This window comes from Suncus etruscus, chromosome 15 (assembly GCF_024139225.1).
Source record: "Suncus etruscus isolate mSunEtr1 chromosome 15, mSunEtr1.pri.cur, whole genome shotgun sequence".
Classification (NCBI taxonomy): Eukaryota; Metazoa; Chordata; class Mammalia; order Eulipotyphla; family Soricidae; genus Suncus; species Suncus etruscus.
The window spans coordinates 33317434-33338541 of NC_064862.1; the positions used below are offsets into that span (position 1 = coordinate 33317434).

The 21108-nt window shown below is 47.5% G+C and overlaps 2 protein-coding genes across 3 annotated transcripts in view; one reads left to right on the forward strand and one right to left on the reverse strand.

Annotated features, from left to right (window-relative positions):
• Positions 1 to 2935: 2935 nt before the first annotated feature.
• LOC126030676 (cytochrome b-c1 complex subunit 9) lies at positions 2936 to 7389 on the reverse strand. The gene is made up of 2 exons (XM_049788890.1): positions 7016 to 7389; positions 2936 to 3196 (listed from the first exon to the last, which is right to left on the reverse strand). Exons 1-2 carry the CDS (start codon positions 7163 to 7165, stop codon positions 3158 to 3160), a joined length of 189 nt encoding a protein of 62 aa, XP_049644847.1. The 5' UTR covers positions 7166 to 7389; the 3' UTR covers positions 2936 to 3157.
• Positions 7390 to 7542: 153 nt separating this feature from the next.
• The window catches only part of ZMAT5 (zinc finger matrin-type 5), a 33009-nt gene continuing 19443 nt past the window's right edge, over positions 7543 to 21108 (forward strand). Inside the window, exon 1 of one of the 2 annotated variants that reach the window (XM_049788884.1) lies at positions 7543 to 7594. The gene's annotated coding sequence lies outside the window, so the exon portion shown is untranslated. The remainder of the gene's footprint in view (positions 7595 to 21108) is intronic. The other variant, XM_049788882.1, reaches the window with a different exon arrangement.

Below are 21108 nucleotides of genomic sequence, written 5' to 3' on the forward strand. Positions count from 1 at the left end.
CCTTGCAAGCAGCCGATCCAGGACCTAAGATGGTTGGTTTGAATCCCGGTGTCCCATATGGTCCCCCGTGCCTGCCAGGAGCTATTTCTGAGCAGACAGCCAGGAGTAACCCCTGAGCACCGCCAAGTGTGGCCCAAAAACCAAAAAAAAAAAAAAAAAGAAAGAAAGAAATCACTCTTGGAGGCTGGAGCGGTGGCACAATCGGTAGGGCATTTGCCTTCCACGTGCTAACCTAGGATGGGCCACTGTTCAATCCCCCACCTCCAGTGTCCCATATGTGTCCAGTATCCTCCAAGCCAGAAGTGATTTCTGAGCATATAGCCAGGAGTAACCCGAGTGTTACCTACCGGGTGTGGCCCAAAAACCAAAGGGAAAAATAAAGAAATCACTCTTGGCATGCTTGGGGGCCATATGGGATGATGGGCATGGAACTCAGGTTGTTCCCAGGTCAGTTGCATGCAAACGCCCTCCTGCTGTGCTATCACTCAAGCACTCAGTTCTTGGCAAGTTTCAGTTTCATTCAGAAATAATTATTTCCAACTATCATTGTCATAGTGGTCCTTTCTCTAATTGCATTCTTCGCCTCCTCCTTTGTGGGAAGTTTCCTACCAGTCCTCCTAGCCCTCATTTCAATTGTCTTTGGGTATTTTTATTTTTATTTTTGTTGCTTTTTTGGGGGGCCACACCTGGCGGTGCTCAGGGGTTACTCCTGGCTGTCTGCTCAGAAATAGCTCCTGGCAGGCACGGGGTGTTGTATCAAATAATTAAAGATGGTGGTGGATGGCTATGGATGGAAATGGATGGTGAAGGATTTCTCTCTGCCATCCCAGGCCACGTGGCTCTGCAAGCCCCATTCAGCCGGCTGGTCCCAGGCCCAGGTGAACGGCGGAATCAGACTCATCCAGAGACAGGCATCAGGAAGCATCAGCTTTATTCATCCCTATCCACCACATGTGTGTGGCCTATCTCATAACCTTTCAAGCATTCAGCCATTCTTTGACCTTTCAGCCATCTTCCTTTGACCTCCATCCTGGTCAAAGACCAAAAGAAGCAAAAACCCAAATGCCAGAGAGCCCCGCAGGGCAGCACCTTAATCCCCTGGCTCAAAGGCTTATCTACCTTTTCCAAGACCCCTCCCAGGAATGGGCAGGGTCTTGCAGGTAAGGTCACACATAATATCTGGTTCCCAAGACCCCTCCCAGAAATGGGTGGGTCTCAGGTAGCTACACCTAAATCCAGGGTGGAGTTACACGGGGGGGACCATATGGGACACCGGGATTCGAACCAACCACCTTTGGTCCTGGATCGGCTGCTTGCAAGGCAAACGCCACTGTGCTCTCTCTCTGGGCTCGGGTATTATTCTTTTTTTTTTTTTTTTGGTTTTTGGGTCACACCAGGCAGTGCTCAGGGGTTATTCCTGGCTCCAGGCTCAGAAATTGCTCCTGGCAGGCACGGGGGACCATATGGGACACCGGGATTCGAACCGATGACCTCCTGCATGAAAGGCAAACGCTTTACCTCCATGCTATCTCTCCGGCCCCTCGGGTATTATTCTTTACTCGGTTTTTTATGTACCATTTTTTTGTTTGGGGACCATACCTAGCAGTGCTTAGGAGAGATCTCTGGTGGTGCTGAGAGGAACATCTATGATGCCAAGAATTTAACTGGAATAGTTGCAAAGCAAGGCAAATGCTTTGGCCCCAATATTATCTTATTTATCGGGGTAGGGGGGATGTTTGAGTCTCACCCAGCAATGTTCCTGGATCTGCACTCAGAAAACCATGTGGGACATTGGAGATCAAACCCGGGTCAGCCTGTATGCAAGCACCTTACCTGCTGTTTTATCTCACTGGCCTCACAATGACCACTGTAACATTTATTGAATAACTAGATTATGTTCCCTGAATTCCTCTCTATAGGCTTCTGACAAAACCTTCTGGTCCTTTGGGTTCCTATCAGTTGAATCCATGGGTCAGAATCTGTGACTGTGTTAAGTGCAGTTATAATTCCTTTAGTCACCAAAATCTCATGCAGAAGGTACTTCATTATCCTCATTGTACAGACCTGGAAACTGAAGCTCACCAAGATTGGTACCTCATCTTTGGCTCACACAGCCAAAACTGATAGGAGGGCCCAAAGTCATGAAACCAGAGGGATGGGGAGGATAGGGTGCTTGCCTTGTATATAGCTAACCTTGGTTCAATCTCCAGCACCCCATGTCGATACTCCAAGTATCGACAGAATGATGCCTGACCAGAGACAGGAAGAAGCCCTAAAAAAAGTCATGAAACCAATTCTATGACAAACCAAACTATTAGGGAGTGGAAATTGAAAGGAAGCTTGGCCTGGGCCTCCAAGGTTTGCCTCCAGCTTAAACATCATCAAAAAATGAAGACTGGAGTGCTGGTAACAGTGGATGGGTTTTTGCTTTGCTTACAGTTAGCCAAAGTTCGATTCCTATAACCCCATATGGTCCCTTGAGCACCACTAGGTATGGCCAAAAAACAAAAAAGATCAGTGTAGAAACCAAAATTGAAGGTACCATCTCATTTGTTTATTTTATATATCAATCATTTGAAACTTAGTGGGAAAAAATATAATAAAATTTACCTTACAAATGTTTGCAGAGAACTCTGCAAAGGTCTTTCAGTTCCCACACCAGGCCTGCCCACTTCAGGGTGTAGACCAAACTACTTACACTCTCTCTCTCTTCTCTCCTCTCTCTCAGACCAAACTCCACACCTCCCATTCATCAGTCCCTTACATCACTCACACACTCACACAGTCGCACACACACACCTCCCACTCATCAGTCCCTTACATCACTCTCAGACACACAGACACACACACACACACACAAAATAAAAATCGACCAAACAATGGACTATTGAAGACCACGGAGAATTAAATCAAGTACCTGACAGAAGCAGGACTAAGGTTAAGAATTTACATTTATTGGCTGATGACTCAAACCACACATATTGCAAACACAGCAGCAATTCGAAAGTTGGTGAAGCCAATTCTTTCCAGCAGTTAGAGATGGTCCATAAGAAGTAACTCAAGCATCATCTTCAAGTTGATTCCCATCTCTAGGAAAACAGCTGGTGGGTGAGCTTGGTCCTTCCACTCCACTCTGGATGGAGGTCTCAGGAAATCACTAGTTATCATACTTGTGCTTGATGTGCTTCCAAAGTTTCTGCATTTTAAAGACAAGAATTTAACTTTGTTTCTCCTCTCACATTTTACAACTACTCCTACTGCCCTGGTCTTTAAAACAAGTATGAGATAAATACAGACCACATCCTGACAGTTGTAATGAGCAAAGTGGAATGGCACATACATACCTACTAACAGCTACAAGATGCCTGGGCAAGATCAAGCACCCTGTGAAATGAGTGGGAAGGGATGACTTGGATTAGGGAGCTGCCATACCTGGAGACCATCTAACAATGGTCATCAAATCCAGGGTGCCTATATGCAAAGCATGTGCCCCAGCCTTTTGAGATATCTTTCCGGCCCTGGGAATGACCATACTTTTTTATTTTTGGTTTTTGGGCCACACCTGGCAGCATTCAAGGGTTACTCCTGGCTCTGTACTCAGAAATCACTCCTGGCAGGCGTGGGGGACAATATGAGATGCTGGGATTTGAACCAGGGTTCATTCCAGGTCAGCTGCATGCAAGGCAAATGCCCTACTGCTGCGCTATTGCTCCAGACCCCTGATCATACTTTTAAAGGAAATGGAGGTAGACTGAGAGAAACCCCCCAAAGCAGGCTTTTCCCTCTGCCTCTCAGTGCTGGGAATCATACCCAACACATATGTAAGGCATGTGCTCCACTGCTGAGTCACAGCACTGCCATAAAATAAAGCATAAGATTAATAAGGAGCTGAGCCTGGCAGATGCCTGATTCTTTATCATTCAGGTATTATCCCTGAATTCCAAGTGCACAATCTCCAGTTAAGCTTCACATGGAGTCTTTTCTGTTTGTTTGTGTTAGGTCCACGAATGGTGATGCTCAGGGCTTATTCCTGTATTTACAAGCTCAAGGATCACTCCTCAGGAATATGGGATGCTGGGGATTAAACCCCCAGTTGTCTGTGCACAAGGAAAATGCCATACCCACTCACTGCACTATATCACTCCAATCCTGAGCCCTTTTATCAAAAAAAAATTTTGGGGGGGGGGGGGAGACCGGAGAGATAGCATGGAGGTAGAGCGTTTGCCTTGCATGTAGAAGGACGGCGGTTCAAATCCCAGCATCCCATATGGTCCCCGAGCCTGTCAGGAGCGATTTCTAAGCATAGAGCCAGGAGTAACCCCTGAGTGCTGCCGGGTGTGACTCAAAAACCAAAAAAAAAAATTTTTTTCCCCCACAGATGTCTGATCTTTGGGTGGAAACAAGCTGGATTCTAATTCCTAAAAGCTCAGGGAATGGGTGGTTGATGCTAGTTTCTAGAGACCTTCACAAACATTGAAAACGGCTACTGGAACCTTTATAAGGCCAAGTTGCCCTGGCCACAGAACATTAAACAGAACCTGACAAGTTGGTGTTAAAAACAAGCACCTGGAGGCCTTAGCCATAGCACATCTTGGCAGGGGTCTTCAAACTACGGCCCGCGGGCCACATATTGTATTTATTCCCATTTTGTTTCTTCACTTCTAAATAAGATATATGCAGTGTGCATAGAAATTGTTCATAATTTTTGTTTTTACTATAATCTGGCCCTCCAACAGTCTGAAGGACAGTGAACTGGCCCCGTTTAAAAAGTTTGAGGACCCCTGTGGGCTTTGTCTTACACTCAAACAAACTGGGTTTGATGCCTGGCATCCCATATGGTCCCTCAAAGCCTGCCAGAAGTGATTACTGAGTGTAGATCCAGGAGTAATCCCTGAGGGCTTGCTTGGTGTGATCCCCAAAAAACAAAATAAACAAACAAATAAATAAGATAAAAATGAGCACCAGAGCACCAGATCAATCCCCAGTACCACATATGGTGCTTGACGCCCTGTGAGGAATAATCCCTTTGAGCACAGAAATAGGAGTGAGCACAAAGTATGCCAGGTGTCACCCAAAAACAAACTAAAAAACAAATAAATGCATGTGGACCAGGATTATCAGTACAAGATCTTCCTCAGTAGGAGCAAAATTGAGAGCTAGAAGGTGGATGAGAGGGCTAGAAGGAGCACAGCTGGGAGGTTGTTTGAAGAGGGCTCCCAAGTGTAGATCAAAACAAACAAACAAAAGGAATGGGAGGGAAGGGAGACACACATAGTTCAATGGGCTAGAGAATGTTGTTTTGTTTTGTTTTCTGGGCCATACCTTGCAGTGCTCAGGGGTTACTCCTGGCTCTGCAGCTCAGAAATCGCTCCTGGCAGGCTTGGAGGGCCACATGTGTCAGTCTCATGCAAGGCAAATGCCCTACCCACTGTGTGATCACTACGGCCCCTAGAGAACATTTTGCATGCAGAAGGCCAAATTCAAAACTGCTGTCACTGTATAGTCTCCAATATCGCTACAGTGGGGTGTAGCCAACCAAAATAAATAAATCTATAAAGCAAGTCCGGCATCTCCTGCACAATGAGCCTAAAGGGTGCAAGGGTGCATTTACCTCCCTGCACGGTTCCACTTCTTGCCAGGATATGCAACTAAGAGGTTAGACATGGTGTGGAAAATTAGCCCTTTCATTTTTGTAAGACACTTGCCTTAAACTTTGCTGGCCTAGGTTTAATCCGCAGCATCCCATAAGGTCCCCTGCCTAGAGGGATCTCAGAGGCACAGAACCCAGAGTAAGCCCTAAGCACAGCTAGATGTAGCCCACATCCCAACACCTACAAAAGAAAAGCAACATTTTTTTTTTTTTTTTTTTGCTCAGGGGCTTATTTGGCTCTATGTTCAGGGAGCATTCCTAGTAGAGCTTAGGGAACCGTACTGGGTGCCAGGATCCAACCATGGATGGCTACGTGCAAGACAAGTGCCATACTCACCATCCTATTTCTCTGGCCTCCAATGTCATTTTTTTGAGTTCTATAACCTACAGGACACTGTGGCACCTTGCCTTTGTCTCATATAATACTCACAGTAAGTCCAAAGTAGTTACTAATTACTATTTGTTTTTCACAAATAAAAGGGAAACAGTGACACTAAGAAATTCGCCCAACTTAATGTCAATTATTAAGTGACAAAGCTCAGAAGCCAGAGAGATAGTAAAGAGTGTAGGAAGCTTCACGGTAGACAGGTATTTGATATGCCAGGTGTGGCCCCCCAAGAGAAACAAACAAAAAGGTGACAAAGACCCAGTACTGTCATTAGGGTTGTTCGCTTTCATTGTCCCCACTCCTATCACCCTGCTAGGAGCCCATCTAGAAAATCGGAAGTGCTCTGTGAAAAGAAAGGAACCAAGGCCATAAAAATGTGCTTATCACGACAATCACTCTCTCAAAGTTGCCCTTGAAAACCTCAGAGGAGGGCTAGAGAGATAGAAAAACGGGTAAAGCGCTTGGTTGCCTTGCTCGTGCCTGATCTAAATTCCACCCCTGGTACCCTATATGGTCGGTTCACTGAGCCACGCCAGGAGTCAGTCCTGAGCACCCCAAAACAAAACAAGAAAAATCTCAGAAAGGGGCTGGTCTTGGTTCCAACCCTGGCACCTGGCATGAGCGAATTCTTTGCTTTCATTAAATTTAGCTTGAGTTTCAGCAAATGCACAGGGCATGCGGATGGGAGACCCCAATGCAATGCTGCAAAACCTTGCAAAGTGCTGTCCGTTACCTTCATAGCGCATTTTAGGGTTCGCTCTACGTTGGCGGGGGGGGGGGGGGAGAGAGAGAGAGAGAGAGAGAGAGAGAGAGAGAGAGAGAGAGAGAGAGAGAGAGAGAGAGAGAGAGAGAGAGAGACCCAGGGCTGACCCCCTCCAAAGGAAAGGGGTGCAAGAGTCCTAACCCGTCGCCACGGCCACTGTCACCACTTAGGCCTGCCCAAGGTCAGGGGGTAGTAAGCAGCTCAGGGCTCTCACCCCCTGGTTGATCTGCTCGTAGATCGCGTCCGCGCCTTCATCGAAGGCGCGTTCGAAGAACAGGGCGCCCACGGCGATGGTGAGGGCGAAGGTGGAGGTCCTGCGGAACAGCGCCGAGTACAGCTTCGCGGTGATCGCCGACCCCGCCATGATTCTCCAATGCAGGACTCGCTCCTCCCGGCGTGCACCGGGGCCGACCCTGCGCTCCCGGGGAACCTAGCCGTGTGGTGCATTATGGGAATTGTAGTTCTCCTAACACTGGAGTAAGAATTGTTTTGCACCCCAGAAGTAACTGATTACGATGTAAGTAGAAAATAATAGCATACAAGAAAGCTAAAGGGAGCCAAAAATAAGCTAAGACATTTTAACCAACGTTGAGCCTCTAGCATGCCTGGCTGATCGACAACCTGGAACTACAACTCCCAGAAGACCTTACTCTCCTCCTCCCACCACCGGCCTTTGCGTCCCAAAGGCTTCTGGGAAGGGAGGCAACCAGGCAGAACTACAAGTCCCGGCAAGCAGCGCGCGTAAGAGGAGGAGCTCGGAGCGGGCCGGGCCGGATCGGGCTGTCGGAACCAGGTACCTTCTTTGGCCGGGCCCCGAGTTCGGGTCGAGTAGTCGAGTGTCGAATGTCGAATGTCCCGTCCTCCACGGAGGCTTTTCTAGCTAAAGCGCGGTGGGCCGCACTTAACGTCTCTGCTGGTCCAGGCCCAGAGTTGGTGGTGCATGTGGCCCAAGTGGAGTCTTGGGGTGCAAGATGCAAGATCTCTCAGCCTGGACTCGAGGTTCTTCCCGCGCTGCCTGTTGCGCTCATTTCCCTGGGTGATCAAAGGACTTTTTTTTTTTATCGAGTCATTGATTGGTTTTGGGGCACACGCAGCCGTGCTCAGGGGTTACTCCTGGGTCAGCATTCAGAAATTGGGGGATCATATGGGATGCCGGAAGGGATTCGAACCGGGTCCCTCCCGGGTCAGCTGCATGCAAGGCAAACGCCTTCACCGCAGTGCTATCTCTCGCTCAGGCCCATCAGAGGACATTTGAGCCTTTGGGGGAGTAGGAAACCAGGGTGGAGGCCCTGCAGGATGTAGAAATAAGGTGGTTTACCTTGTGAGCGGCAGAGTCCTGTGTGATGGGGCAACACCTGTGATTCCCCACTCCCCGTGCACCACGCGGGGTCACTCTGGGCACTGCAAAATAAGCAAGGATTCTGGAGCATCAGGGCTCTTCAGCAAATGTTTTCTGAGCCCCTCTTCTGAGCTTTTGTACTGGGTAGCCAGCGGGAAATGAGACTTGGAAACCCCATTATGTGTGCAAATGGGAAGGTGCAGCATAGACACTGGAAGAGCAGAAGGTTGATGGGGAGACAATTGCGTGTTGCGTTAGCTGTTCCCCAGGATGCCCAGGGTGACCCTTAACCAGAGACCTGCATGAATGAGTGGATTAGACTGGACAATATTGGCACAAAGGCCTCAAGACTGCAGTCTGGGAGTGTTTGATAGAAAGGAAAGTATGGAGATATGAGCTCAAGTCAGCTCTTTTCTGATTTAATTTTTCTATTATTATTCTTTTTTGAGGGGAGAGGTTTGGGTTGCACCCGGAAGGCTCCTGGCAGGCTCAGGGGGCCATATGGGACGCCGGGAATCAAACTCGGGTTTGTCCCTTGTTGGCAGCGTGCAAGACAAATGCCCTACTGCTGTGCTATTACACTGTCCCACCTGTCTGACTTTAAAGCCTGAGGTTAGGTGACTTCTTTTTTTGCTTAATTGTAATAGGGTTTTAAGAAGGTATATCATTCATATTCTAATATTCTGGCTGTTCCCTGGAAAATAAACAGAAAAGACAGAATAGTTCCTTAGATTAAAATGTGGATTAGAGGGGTCGACGAGGTGGCGCTAGAGGTAAGGAGTCTGCCTTGCAAGCGCTAGCCAAGGAAGGACCGCGGTTCGATCCCCTGGCATCCCATGTGGTCCCCCCAAGCCAGCGACAATTTCTGAGCACTTAGCCAGGAGTAACCCCTGAGTATCAAACCAAAAAAAATGTGGTTTAGAAGGTCAAGAGATAGTACAGTAGGCGCAATCCCCACCACCCCATATGATTCCCCAAGTCCAGCCAGAATGATCTCTGAACACAGAGCCAAGAATAAGTATTACCAGATATAGCCCCAAAACAAAAACATGGAACGGAAAAATAGTACAGCAGGGGCTGGCGAGGTGGCGCTAGAGGTAAGGTGTCTGCCTTGCAAGCGCTAGCCAAGGAAGGACCGTGGGGGGAAAAAAAAAAAGAAAGAAAGTACAGCAGGTAAGATAGTTTGCCTTGCACATGGCCGACCCAAGCTCTATCCCCAGAATTCTATATGGTTCCGGAGAACTGCCAGATATAATTTTTTTTTGTTTTTTGTTTTTTGGGCCATACCCAGTGGTGCTCAGGGGTTTCTCCTGGCTGTCTGCTCAGAAATAGCTCCTGGCAGGCACGGGGGACCATATGGGATACCAGGATTTGAACCAACCACCTTTGGTCCTGGATCGGCTGCTTGCAAGGCAAATGCTGCTGTGCTATCTCTCCGGGCCCCAGGTATAATTCTTTACTGCGGGCTAGAAGTAACTTTGGACTATAGCTGGGTGTGACTCAAAACAAAAACTGAAACTAAAAATAAAGATGTGGATTAAAGCAGTGATCAGATTTTAGGATGTATTTGAGGGAGGAAAAGTCATGTGTCTGACAGATATATGACATTTATACAGTAAAGAGGAACTTAAGGTGACATCTAAGTCTCTTTTTTTTGGGGGGGGGGGCATACCCGGTAACGCTCAGGGGTTACTCCTGGCTATGCGCTCAGAAGTTGCTCCTGGCTTGGGGGACCATATGGGACGCCTGGGGATTGAATCGCGGTCCATCCAAGGCTAGCGCAGGCAAGGCAGGCACCTTACCTCTAGCGACACCGCCCGGCCCCGACATCTAAGTCTCTTTTCTGGTTCCTGTCTCTCGTCTCTCATTCCCAGTGCTGGGGATACAAATCAGGTAGGGCCGTACAACATGCAAGGCAAGTTCTTCACTGCTAAGCTCCATCTCTTGTCCTAGCTTTTTTTTTTTTTTTGGTTTTGGTTTTTTGTGTCACACCCAGCAGCGCTCAGGGGTTACTCCTGGCTCTGTGCTCAGAAATCCCCCCTGGCAGGCACAGAGGACCATATGGGATGCCGGGATTCAAACCACCATCCTTCTGCATAGAAAGCAAACGCCTTACCTCCATGCTATCTCTCTGGCCCTTGTCCTGGCATTTAAGTTTGTTCTAATGTTTTGGTTTGAGTGCTAAGAGGCTTCCTGGCTCTGTGCATTGAACTTGGGTGCACTCTGCCTGCAGGACCCTCTCAGTGAGTTTATTAAACAGATTCAACAAATCAATAAAAACGATCACTGAAGTGTTTCATGAATGCAATTAGTAGGAAATCTCAACTAATTTGATTTAAGTTTTGTCTAGACAGTGTATATTTTTTGGGGGGCCACACTCAGCATTGCCTGGGTGTTACTTCTTTTTCTGTACTCAGCAATCACTCCTGATGGGCTCAGGGAACCATAGGGGATGCCAGGGATCGAACCAGGATTGGTACATGTAAGGCAAGCGCCCTACCTGCTGTACTGTTGTTCTAGCACCCAAGATGATTGTACATATGTTTTTTGTTTTTTGGTTTTTGTTTTTTTGTTTTTTGGTTTTTGGATCACACTCGGCAGTAACTCAGGGGTTACTCCTGGCTCTACGCTCAGAAATCACTCCTGGGGGCCGGGTAGGTGGCGCTGGAGGTAAGGTGTCTGCCTTGCAAGCGCTAGCCAAGGAAGGACCGCGGTTCGATCCCCCGGCGTCCCATATGGTCCCCCCAAGCCAGGGGCGATTTCTGAGCACATAGCCAGGAGTAACCCCTGAGCATCAAACGGGTGTGGCCCAAAAACCAAAAAAAAAAAAAAAAAGAAATCACTCCTGGCAGGCTTGGGCGACCATATGGGATGCTGGGCTTCAAACCACTGTCCTTCTTCATGCAAGGCAAACACCCTACCTCCATGCTATCTCTCTGGCCTTCATATGTATTTTTGTTTCTGAGCCACACAGGTACTCAGGGCTATTAGTTCTGTGATCAGGGATCACTTTCTAGTAGTATTGGGGGACCATATATGCTGCTAGAGCCAACCACATACAAGTAACCACTGTACTATATCTTTGGTTCTAGATGATTGATATAATTTTTATTAATTTTTCTGAAGTAAAGATAGTATTAAGTCTGCAGGGGCCGGAGCAATAGCACAGTGGTAAGGTGTTTGCTTTGTACACGGCCAACACAGGACAGTCCCTGGTTCGAATCCCGGCACCTCCCATAGTCCATCAAGCCTGCCAGGAGCGACTTCGGAGCGCAAAGCCAGGAGTAACCCCTAATCGCCATTGGTTGTGAGCCAAGACAAAAAAAAGTTTTAAGTCTGCACAGGCTGATTATTTTTTTTGTCAAATATGGATCCAGGGCCTCACATATGCAGTACTTCTGAGCCACACCCCAAGTCCTAATGATGATCTTAAATTCTATTTGATTATGTTAAATTACACTGCTAGGGCCAGAGCAATAACACAGTGAATTCCTGGCATTCCCTTTTTTTTTTTCTTTTGGTTTTTGGGTCACACCTGGCTGTACTCAAGGTTACTCCTGGCATGCTCGGGGGACCATATGGGATGCTGGGATTCGAACCACCGTCCTTCTGCATGCAAGGCAAATGCTTTACCTCCATGCTATCTCTCCAGCCCCAGGAGTGATTTCTGACCACAGAGCCAGGCATACCTCTTGAGCACTGCTTGGTGTAACTCCAAAACAAGACATAAATTACGCTGCTCTTTAGACATTAAGTAAGTAGTCTTATTCCAAAGCAAATGGCCATTAGGGTTTGGAATTGTGATGTCTAAGCCAGATACAAAACACCTTTGTGTTTTGGTCATTTTTTTTTTTTCTTTTTTAAGAAAAAAATTTGGGGCCAGAGCAGTGGCGCAGCGGTAGGGCGTTTGTCTTGCATGCTGCTGACCCAGGATGAACCTGGGTTTGATCCCTGGTGTCCCATACGGTCCCCCTAGCCAGGAGCTATTTCTGAGCACATAGCCAGAAGTAATCCCTGAGTGTCACTGGATGTGGCCCAAAAACCAAAAAGAATTTTTTTTTTACTCCAGGCTATGTGCTCAGCAATCACTCCTGGCCATCTCAGGGAACCTTCTGGGATGCCAGTGACCAAACTTGGGTCAGCTGTATGCAAGATAAATGCCCTACCTGCTATACAATCACTCTGGCTCTGACGAGATAGGCCAGAGAATTCAGTAAACTAGAGTGCAGTAGGGCATTTGCCTTGCATGCAGCTGACCCAGGACGGACGGTGGTTCGAATCCTGGAAGTGCTGGGGGTGACCATATGGGATGCTGAAGACCGGACCTAGGTTGGCTGCATAAAAGGCAACCACCTTGCTCACTCCCACCCCATGCATTAATTACTGTTGCTTTTTATCAGCCTCAGGTAGAATTGGAAACCAGTTACTGGTTCTCAATGCCTCACCTATCCCACAAATGGTTTCTGTTAATTCTGGGGTCACACCTAGTGGTCCTGGTATAGGTATGAGGTGTTAGATATGGAACTTGCACCTCCTGCATCCAAAGTATACACTCTATTTTTTTGGGGGGTTGGGTCACATGGGCAGTGCTCAGGAGTAGGTAGGGTGGCAGTGGCAGCGGGCATGGGCCACTCTAACCCTATTCAGAGGTCACTCCTGGCAGTTCAGAGGACCAGATGTGCTAGGGATCAAATTAGGGTTGGCTATCTGCAAGATGCGTGCCTTCACCCCTGTGCTATCTCTTCAGCTTTTTTAAGTTATTGTCTTAAATTATCAGCTGGCGGGGGTGGCAGGGCCATAATATTGTGAGTAGGATGCTTGCTTTGCACATGGCTCCGTTCAATCCTCAGCCTGCCATGTGGTCCATGGTTCCTTGAATTCCACCAGGAATGATCCCTGAGTGCAGAATCAGGAGTATACCCTGAGCTCCACCAGCTGTGGCCTCAAGCTAACAAATAAACAAAAAACAACAAAAATAAAATGTGTGTGTGTGTGTGTGTGTGTGTGTGTGTGTGTGTGTGTGCGTGCGCGCGCGCGCGCGCGCGCGTGTGCATTTGGAAACTTGTCCTATAGATCACGTTTTTTTTTGTTTTTTTTTTTTTGGTTTTTGGTTTTTGGTTTTTGGGCCACACCTGGCGGTGCTCAGGGGTTACTCCTGGCTGTCTGCTCAGAAATAGCTCCTGGCAGGCACCGAGATTCGAACCAACCACCTTTGGTCCTGGATCGGCTGCTTGCAAATCAAACGCTGCTGTGCTATCTCTCTGGGCCCTATATATCACTTCTGATGGGACTTGGGACCATATGCGGTTCTGTGGATCAAACTGGGTTCGGCAGCTTGCAAACAAGAGCCGTGACCCCTGTACTCTCTCCCCAGGTCCCCAAAGTTGGCATTTTGTAGTAATTGGTTTTCATTTAGAAGTTATTATTCTGGACATGTCTAGAAAAATAAGAAGAATGACCTTAATTTTTCTTTATTTAATGTTTGAATTCACATTGGACAACTCAATTTCTTTAAACATTGCGCACCATTTCCAGTTTAATTACATTCTCTTACATCTTGAACTCTACTTGTAAATTTAATATATTTGATTTTCTTCTTAGTTACTTCAGATATGTAAGCTAAGAAGTACATTTTCCCTAGAATACTTGACAGTTACTAGAAAATCCATTGAGTTAGATTTAAAAAAGAATTAAAAAATAATTTTGGCCACTCCTGGTGGTACTTAGGGCATATTCCTGGCTCTATACTCCAGGAACACCCCTGGAGAGGCTGAGGACCATATAGAGTACTGGGGATTGAACCCAGTCATCCATGTGCAAGGCAAATACCCTACCTACTATACTATCTCTTTGGCCCCTAACCCTAGACTTTTATTATTTTTGGACCACACTGGCAGTGCTCAGAGCTCACTCCTGGCTGTGGGCTCAAGGATCACTCTTGGAGGTAATCAGGGATTATATAGGGTGTCAGTGATTGAACCTGGGTTGGCCTCATGCAAAGCAAATGCCCTACCCACTGTACTGCCACTCCACCCCCTCTTTTTTTTTTTTTTGTTTTGGGGTCACACCCATTGGCACTAAGGGGTTACTCCTGGACCATGCCCAGAATCAAACTATCTGTCTTGAGTTGCCCATGTGTAAGGCAAACGTCCTATTGCTGTGCTATATCTCTGGCCCTCACTCCAACCCTTAAACTAGACTTTTTTTTTTTTTTTTTTTTTGGTTTTTGGGTCACACCCGGCGGTGCTCAGGGGTTACTCCTGGCTGTCTGCTCAGAAATAGCTCCTGGCAGGCACGGGGGGACCATATGGGACACCGGGATTCGAACCAACCACCTTTGGTCCTGGATTGGCTGCTCACAAGGCAAATGCCACTGTGCTATCTCTCCGGGCCCCTTAAACTAGACTTTTAACCCTAACCTAGCCTTTTTTGTTTTGGGTCACACCCGGCAGCGCTCAGGGGTCACTCTTGGCTCTACACTCAGAAATTGCTCCTGGCAGGCTCAGGGAACCATATGGGGTGCCGGGATTCAAACCACCGTCCTTCTACATGGAAGGCAAACGCCTTACCTCCATGCTATCTCTCCGGTCCCCTAACCTAGGCTTTTAAACACCTAGAATTTGGTCATCAGCTGTGAACCAAAAACCAAGCAGTAGAATAATATGGTAGGTGGGGATGGGGGTAAAGATAAGAGATTATGTAGTATGGGGACACTGGTGATAGGAGTTGACACTGGTGGTGGGGTTGAAATACTATATGTCTGGGCCCAGAGAGATAGCACAGCAGCGTTTGCCTTGCAAGCAGCCGATCCAGGACCAAAGGTGGTTGGTTCGAATCCCGGTGTCCCATATGGTCCCCCGTGCCTGCCAGGAGCTATTTCTGAGCAGACAGCCAGGAGTAACCCCTGAGCACCGCCGGGTGTGACCCAAAAACCAAAAAAAAAAAAAAAAAAGAAAAGAAAAGAAATACTATATGTCTAAAACTCAATTATTGATAACTTTGTAAATTATGGTTCTATAAATAAAATAATTTAAAAATAAATTTAAAACTAAAGCAGGAACCAGAATAATAGTACAGAGGGTAGGGTACTTGCATTGTACACAGCCAACCTTGGGTTCTATCCCTGACATCTCATATGGTCCCCTGAGCATCACCGGGAGTAATTCTGAGCACTGCTGAGTATAGCCCAAAACAAAAATAAATAAAATTCTTTTGAAATTAAAAAAGAAAGAAAAGAAAAATATGGTAGATAACTTTAGCTGCTTTTACCTCTGTGATTTTATTATGTAGCTAGTCTTTCTAGTCCTTACTTCTCATTACAAAATAAAAGCCAATTACTAGGGGCTGGAGCAGTAGCTCAGCGGTAGGGCATTTGCCTTGCATGCAGCTGATCCAGGATGGATGGTGGTTTGATTTCCAGCATTCCATATGATCCTCCAAGCCAGGAGCGATTTCTGAGCACAGAGCCAGGAGTAACCACAGGATGTGATCCAAAAACAAACAAACCAAAAAATAAAATTAATCCTAGTAGGTTTGAGGATGGGATGCTGGGGATCAAACCTGGGTCAGCCATGTAATGACACCTTACTCTTTGTGCTGTCACTCTGGTCTCTAACTATATGTTTACATTTATATTTTACATTGGAATTGCTATGCTTTTCTGTCATGTATTTAACCTTTCAAAATGTTGGGGGTTATTTTGTTGTTATTTTATTTTTTGGAGGAGTGTTGTTTGGGCCACACCTGGTGCTGCTCAGGGCTTACTACTGTGTTTAGGGGTCACTTTGCTCAGAGATTCTGTGTAGTGTTAGGATTTGGGTTGGGGGTCCACCTTGAGTAAGGCAAGCACCTTAACTCTCCAGCCTTGGCTTTTGTTTCTTATTTCCTGGGAAGTACTAAATGGGTTAATGTTTCCAGGTTAATGTGAAGGTTTAGAGCTCAGGTGTGCTGAGTCAGCAATAATGAAGAGCTGGACGACTTCTCTTATTTTGTCGGGTGGAGTTGGAGCCACCCCTCTGTGCTTAGAAGTCATGTCTGTTTATTGGGGGGGGGGTGTTGGGTCATACCCAGTGGTGTCAAACCAGGCAGCCCTCAGGGGTAACTTCTGGCTCTGTTCTTAGAAATCACCCTGGCAGGCCCTGAGGGACCATGTGGGATGAGAAGGAATTAAACCAGGGTCTGTCTGGGGTTGGCCATATGCAATGCAAATGCCCTACCACTGTGCTATCGCTCCAGCACCTCTGGTGGTGTTTTGGGAATCAAGTAGTACAGGGTGGTGATGGAGGAGCCTATGCAGTGCTAGAAACGAACCAGGGCTCCATACTTGCAAAGCAACTGCTTTTTTCTATTGGTTCAGTGAGCAAGGGTTTTTTTTTTTACAAATATGTTTTATTTTGGGCCGGGGAGTGGGAAGAGGACCCACATCCAGCAGTGCTCAAGGACCACTTCTGGCTCAGTGGTTGCGAATCACTTCCAGTCTTAGGGGCCATATTGTTCTGGGGATTGAACCAGAGCCTCTACAGCTCTGGAGCCTCACCAGGACTCTTTGTTAGTTTTTGGACCACACCCAGCGTGATATGGGGTGATCCTGACTGTACTCCGAAATCATTCCGGGGGGGCTGGAGCAGTGGTGCAAACAGTAAGGCGGCTGCCTTGCCTGTGCTAGCCTAGGACGGACCACGATTCTATCCCCTGGCGTCCCATATGGTCCTCAAGCCAGGCATTATTTCTGAGCGCATAGCCAAGTGTGGCCCAAAAACAAAACAAAAAAAGAAATCATTCCAGGGAAGCTGAAACAATAGCACTGAAGGTAGGGCATTTGCCTTGCTTGCAGCTTACATGGGACAGACCCAGGTTTGATTCCTGGACCTGGGTTCAATCCTCGGCATTCCATACGGTCTCCCAAACCTACCAAGAGCGATTTCTGTATGCAGAGCCAGGGGTAGCCCCTTAATGCCACTGGGTGTGGTCCCCAAACTTAAACAAACAAATAAATAAATAAAACAAAAAAAAATCATTCCTGGTTATTCTTAGGGGACCACAGAGATGCTAGGGATTGAACCCTGACCAGCTATGTACAAGACCCTGTTTTACTATCACTTGGCCCCTCTTCAGGAATCTCTCTTTTTTTTGGGGGGGGGGGGCACACCTGGCAGTGTTCAGGGGTTACTCCTGGTTATCTGCTCAGAAATAGCTCCTGGCAGGCACATGGGACCATATGGGATACTGGGATTCAAACCAGCCACCTTAGGTCCTGGATCGGCTACTTGCAAGGCAAACACCGCTGTGCTGTCTCTCCAACCTCTCCAGGAATTTATCAGATGTTGTTCTGGGTGGGATGAAGATTTTTTTTGTTGGTTTGGGAAACAACACCAGCAGTGCTCATTGTTTATGCCTTGATCTCGCATAGTGATGCTCAGTGGACCATATAAGGTGCTGAGGCTCTCACTGGGCTGGACCGTGAGCACAGCAAGCACCATCACCCCTGTGCCTCTCCAACCCTGCTTGGGCTGGGTGAACTGAGGAGCTGGGTCCTGGGGTGAGGGATATTGACTGGGTAGCAGTAAAGGTGTCTGTTCAGCTCAGGCCCGGCTGAGGAGGAAGAGATGAAGGTGGTGGGGTGAGTAACTGGTTCGGGAGTCTCTCTCTGACTAATTTTATGTTTCCTATTTGGAAACTCTGGCCTTGGGGACCTATAACTGCCTGATAAGAAACTGTCTCCCGCCTGCAGCTCTCTGGCGCCCAGATTCAGTTTCAGCTATCCACAGTGGACCAGGTCTCCTTGGAATCAGGGCATGCCCGCTTAGCCTGCAGTCAAGGACTGAAGGAAATGTCTGCTCTAATGCCCCCCCCAAACTGGGTCATCCCTTGAACCAGGTCATTGGAACCATCCTTCCTTGGCAGTCTCTCAAAGGAGAAAAAGTAGAATTTACCGTTCTCTTGTTTGTGGCTTTTGGACTACACTCAGCAGTGCTCTGGGGCTGTTCCCAGCTCTGTGCTTGGTGGTGGTGGTGGGTGAGGAACCATTTGTGAATTTAATTTAGCAGTGGGGGGCCAGGTCACAACTGGCTGTGCTCTGAGCTTACTCCTGACTCTGCTCAGGCGTCAAACCTGGCAGTGCTCGGGATCACAATCTGCTCTTCAGGATCGAAAAGGGATCAGCCCCATGCAAGACCAGCATCTTTTTTTGTTTTTGTTTTTGGGCCACACCAGCGGGCTCAGGGGTTACTCCTAGCTGTCTGCTCAGACATAGCTCCCGGCAGGCACGGGGACCATATGGGACACCGGGGATTCAACCCAACTACCTTTGGTCCTGGATCGGCTGTTTGCAAGGCAAACACCGCTGTGCTATCTCTCCGGGCCCAAGACCAGCATCTTATCTGCTGTTGCCTTCCTCCAAGCCCTGGGGCCAGGATTGAATCCAAGCTCTTACATCACAAGTATTCATCTCCTTGAATTCACTCCTCTCCCTTCCTTTTTATTTTTCTATTTTTTAAATTTTATTTTATTGAGACAATTGTGATCTAAGGTGCTTCATAGTTGAATTTTAAGTATACAGTAAGTCAGAGCCCTCCCCACCACCAGTGGACCCCTCCATAATGGACTCATCTCCCTACCTTTTTATTTCATTTAATTAATTGATTGATTAATTAATTAATTTATTTTGGGGTTTTGGTTCACACCCAGAGCGCTCAGGGGTTACTCCTGGCTCTACGCTCAGAAATAGCTCCTGGCAGGCTCAAGGGACTATATGGAATGCCGAGATTTGAACTACCGTCATTCTATCCTGCATGCAAGGCAAACACCCTACCTCCATGCTATCTCTCTGGCTCCCTCCCTACCTTTTTAAAAGGAATTTTCCTTCTAGTTCTGTTTGCTTTTTTGTTTATGTACCACGCCCAGCAGTGCTTAGGGTGTACTCCTGGCTCAGTACTCAGAAATTGCTCCTGGCAGGCTCAGGGAACCATATGGGATGCGGGAATTGAACCCCGGTCTGTCTTGAGTCAGCCGCATGCAAGGCAAATGCCCTACCGTTGTACTGTCACTCTGGCCCTTTTCCTCCAGTTTTAAAACAAAAACATGCAAATTGTAGAAATTCACATATGCATATGCACAAATCCCATAGATCAGTGTTCTTCAATCTTTTTATTTTTTTTGGTTTTTGGGCCACACCCGGCGGTGCTCAGGGGTTACTCCTGGCTATCTGCTCAGAAATAGCTCCTGGCAGGCATGGGGGACCATATGGGATGCCGGGATTCGAATCAACCACCGTAGGTCCTTGCTGCTTGCAAGGCAAACGCCGCTGTGCTATCTCTTTGGCCCTATTCTTTAACCTTTTAATATTTGCAGACCAGCCTATGTTCTATATCTACCAACCAGTCCATGATGGGCAGTTTGGGTTTGATCATTGGCATCCTATATGGTCCCCTGAGCCTGCCAGGAGTAATTTCTGAGCTCAGAGCTACAAGTAATCCCTAAGCGCCACTGAGCGTGGCCCAAAAACAAAATAAAAAGTAGTATAGCGAGGAAGGTGGTTGCCTTGCTTGTGGGTGACTTGGGTTTGATCTTGGGCACCTCATCCGGTCAAGTACCACCCAAGAGTGATCTCTGAGTGGGGAGAGCCCGGAGTAAGCCCTGAGCACTAACTTATCCAGTACCTCCAAAAAAAAAAAAAAAAAAAAAAAAAGACATTCAGATTCCAGGGCTGTGAGGAGGCTTAAAGGGCTGAATACACTCTGAGTGTTTGCATCCTTTGGCACCATGTGGACCTATGAGCTCTGCCAAGGTGGTGCATTGGGCATAGGAGCAGCCCCCCAAGAACCTGAGCTAGGAGTAGGGCACTTTAGTACTGCCTAGTGTGGCCCCAGATAAATTGAGATGTCAGTTTCAGTGACTTACCAGCAGTCATTGATTATCTCAAGTCTTCTCTGGGGTTCAGGCTCAGTAGCTTGTGAGGTTGCAGTCAGGGTTTCAGCTAGGGACCAGGGAGTTGACTCAGGACCTGAGCGTGTGTTTGGCAGGATGGAATCTAGGGTTCGAGCTCCAGTATCACAGGGTCCATTTGAGCACTGAGCTGGGAGTAACACTGAGCACTGTTGACCTTAAAGCTAAATAGACAGGAAAGGGGCTGAGGGGCTGGAGAAATAACATGGAGGTAGGATGTTTGCCTTGCGTGTGGTTCGAATCCCGGCATCCCATATGGTCCCTCAAGCCTGCCAGGATCGATTTCTGAGCGTAGAGCCAGGAGTAAGCCCTGAGTGCTGCCGGGTGTGACCCAAAACCAAAAAAAAAAAAAAAAAAAAAGGAAGAAAGAAAGGGATTGACTAAAGTTGCACTTTCTGTACGTTTACTGGGGCTGGAGGTGTCCTCTTAAGTCTGCTCATGGCTGTCAGCAGAAAGGCTCCAGTTTCTCGCCACAGGTGCACACAATAGGGCAGTTGGCTTCCCCACTACAAAAGGTCAGAGTCAGAGAATGGAAGGCACCAGTATAGAAGCGATGCTGGAGCTATTCAATATTCCAGAATATGTGCTCAGGGCTCATTTCTGGTGGTGCTAGCAGGGACCATATTTAGTGTTAGGGATCAAACTGTGCTAGGCAGGTGCCATATCTCCAGTTCTCTCTCTCCAGTCGTGAGGCTGTCTTATTTTTTTGGGGAGGGGGGCACACTCAGCAGCATTCAGGGGTTACTCCTTGCTCAGAATTACTCAGCCCTTGGAGCTTTCCTGCTGATCAGAGCAAAGTTTCCTGCAAATCGCACAATCCAAATGTGGCAGGCTTAGGACTCAGAGCAGGGCTGAGCAGTTGGGGTAAGCGTTGGCTCGACTTTTCTGATGTCTTTGGACAGGTTCTCGCCTCTGGTTTTCCATCTTCATGTACTGCTTAGACCAGCATTTCTCGAGGGCAAAGGGTTATCGTGGGGCTTGTTCCTTAGCATCTGCCTCAGTGTGATCTACCTTAGATCCCAGAC

Bases quoted from the DNA above. Each gene is read 5' to 3' on its own strand.
- LOC126030676 (XM_049788890.1), bottom strand. From the start codon at position 7,165: ATGGCGGGGTCGGCGATCACCGCGAAGCTGTACTCGGCGCTGTTCCGC. The intron at 3,197-7,015 runs GTGAGAGCCCTG...TTTAAAATGCAG, and splicing joins ACGAGCAGATCAACCAGGGG to AAACTTTGGAAGCACATCAA.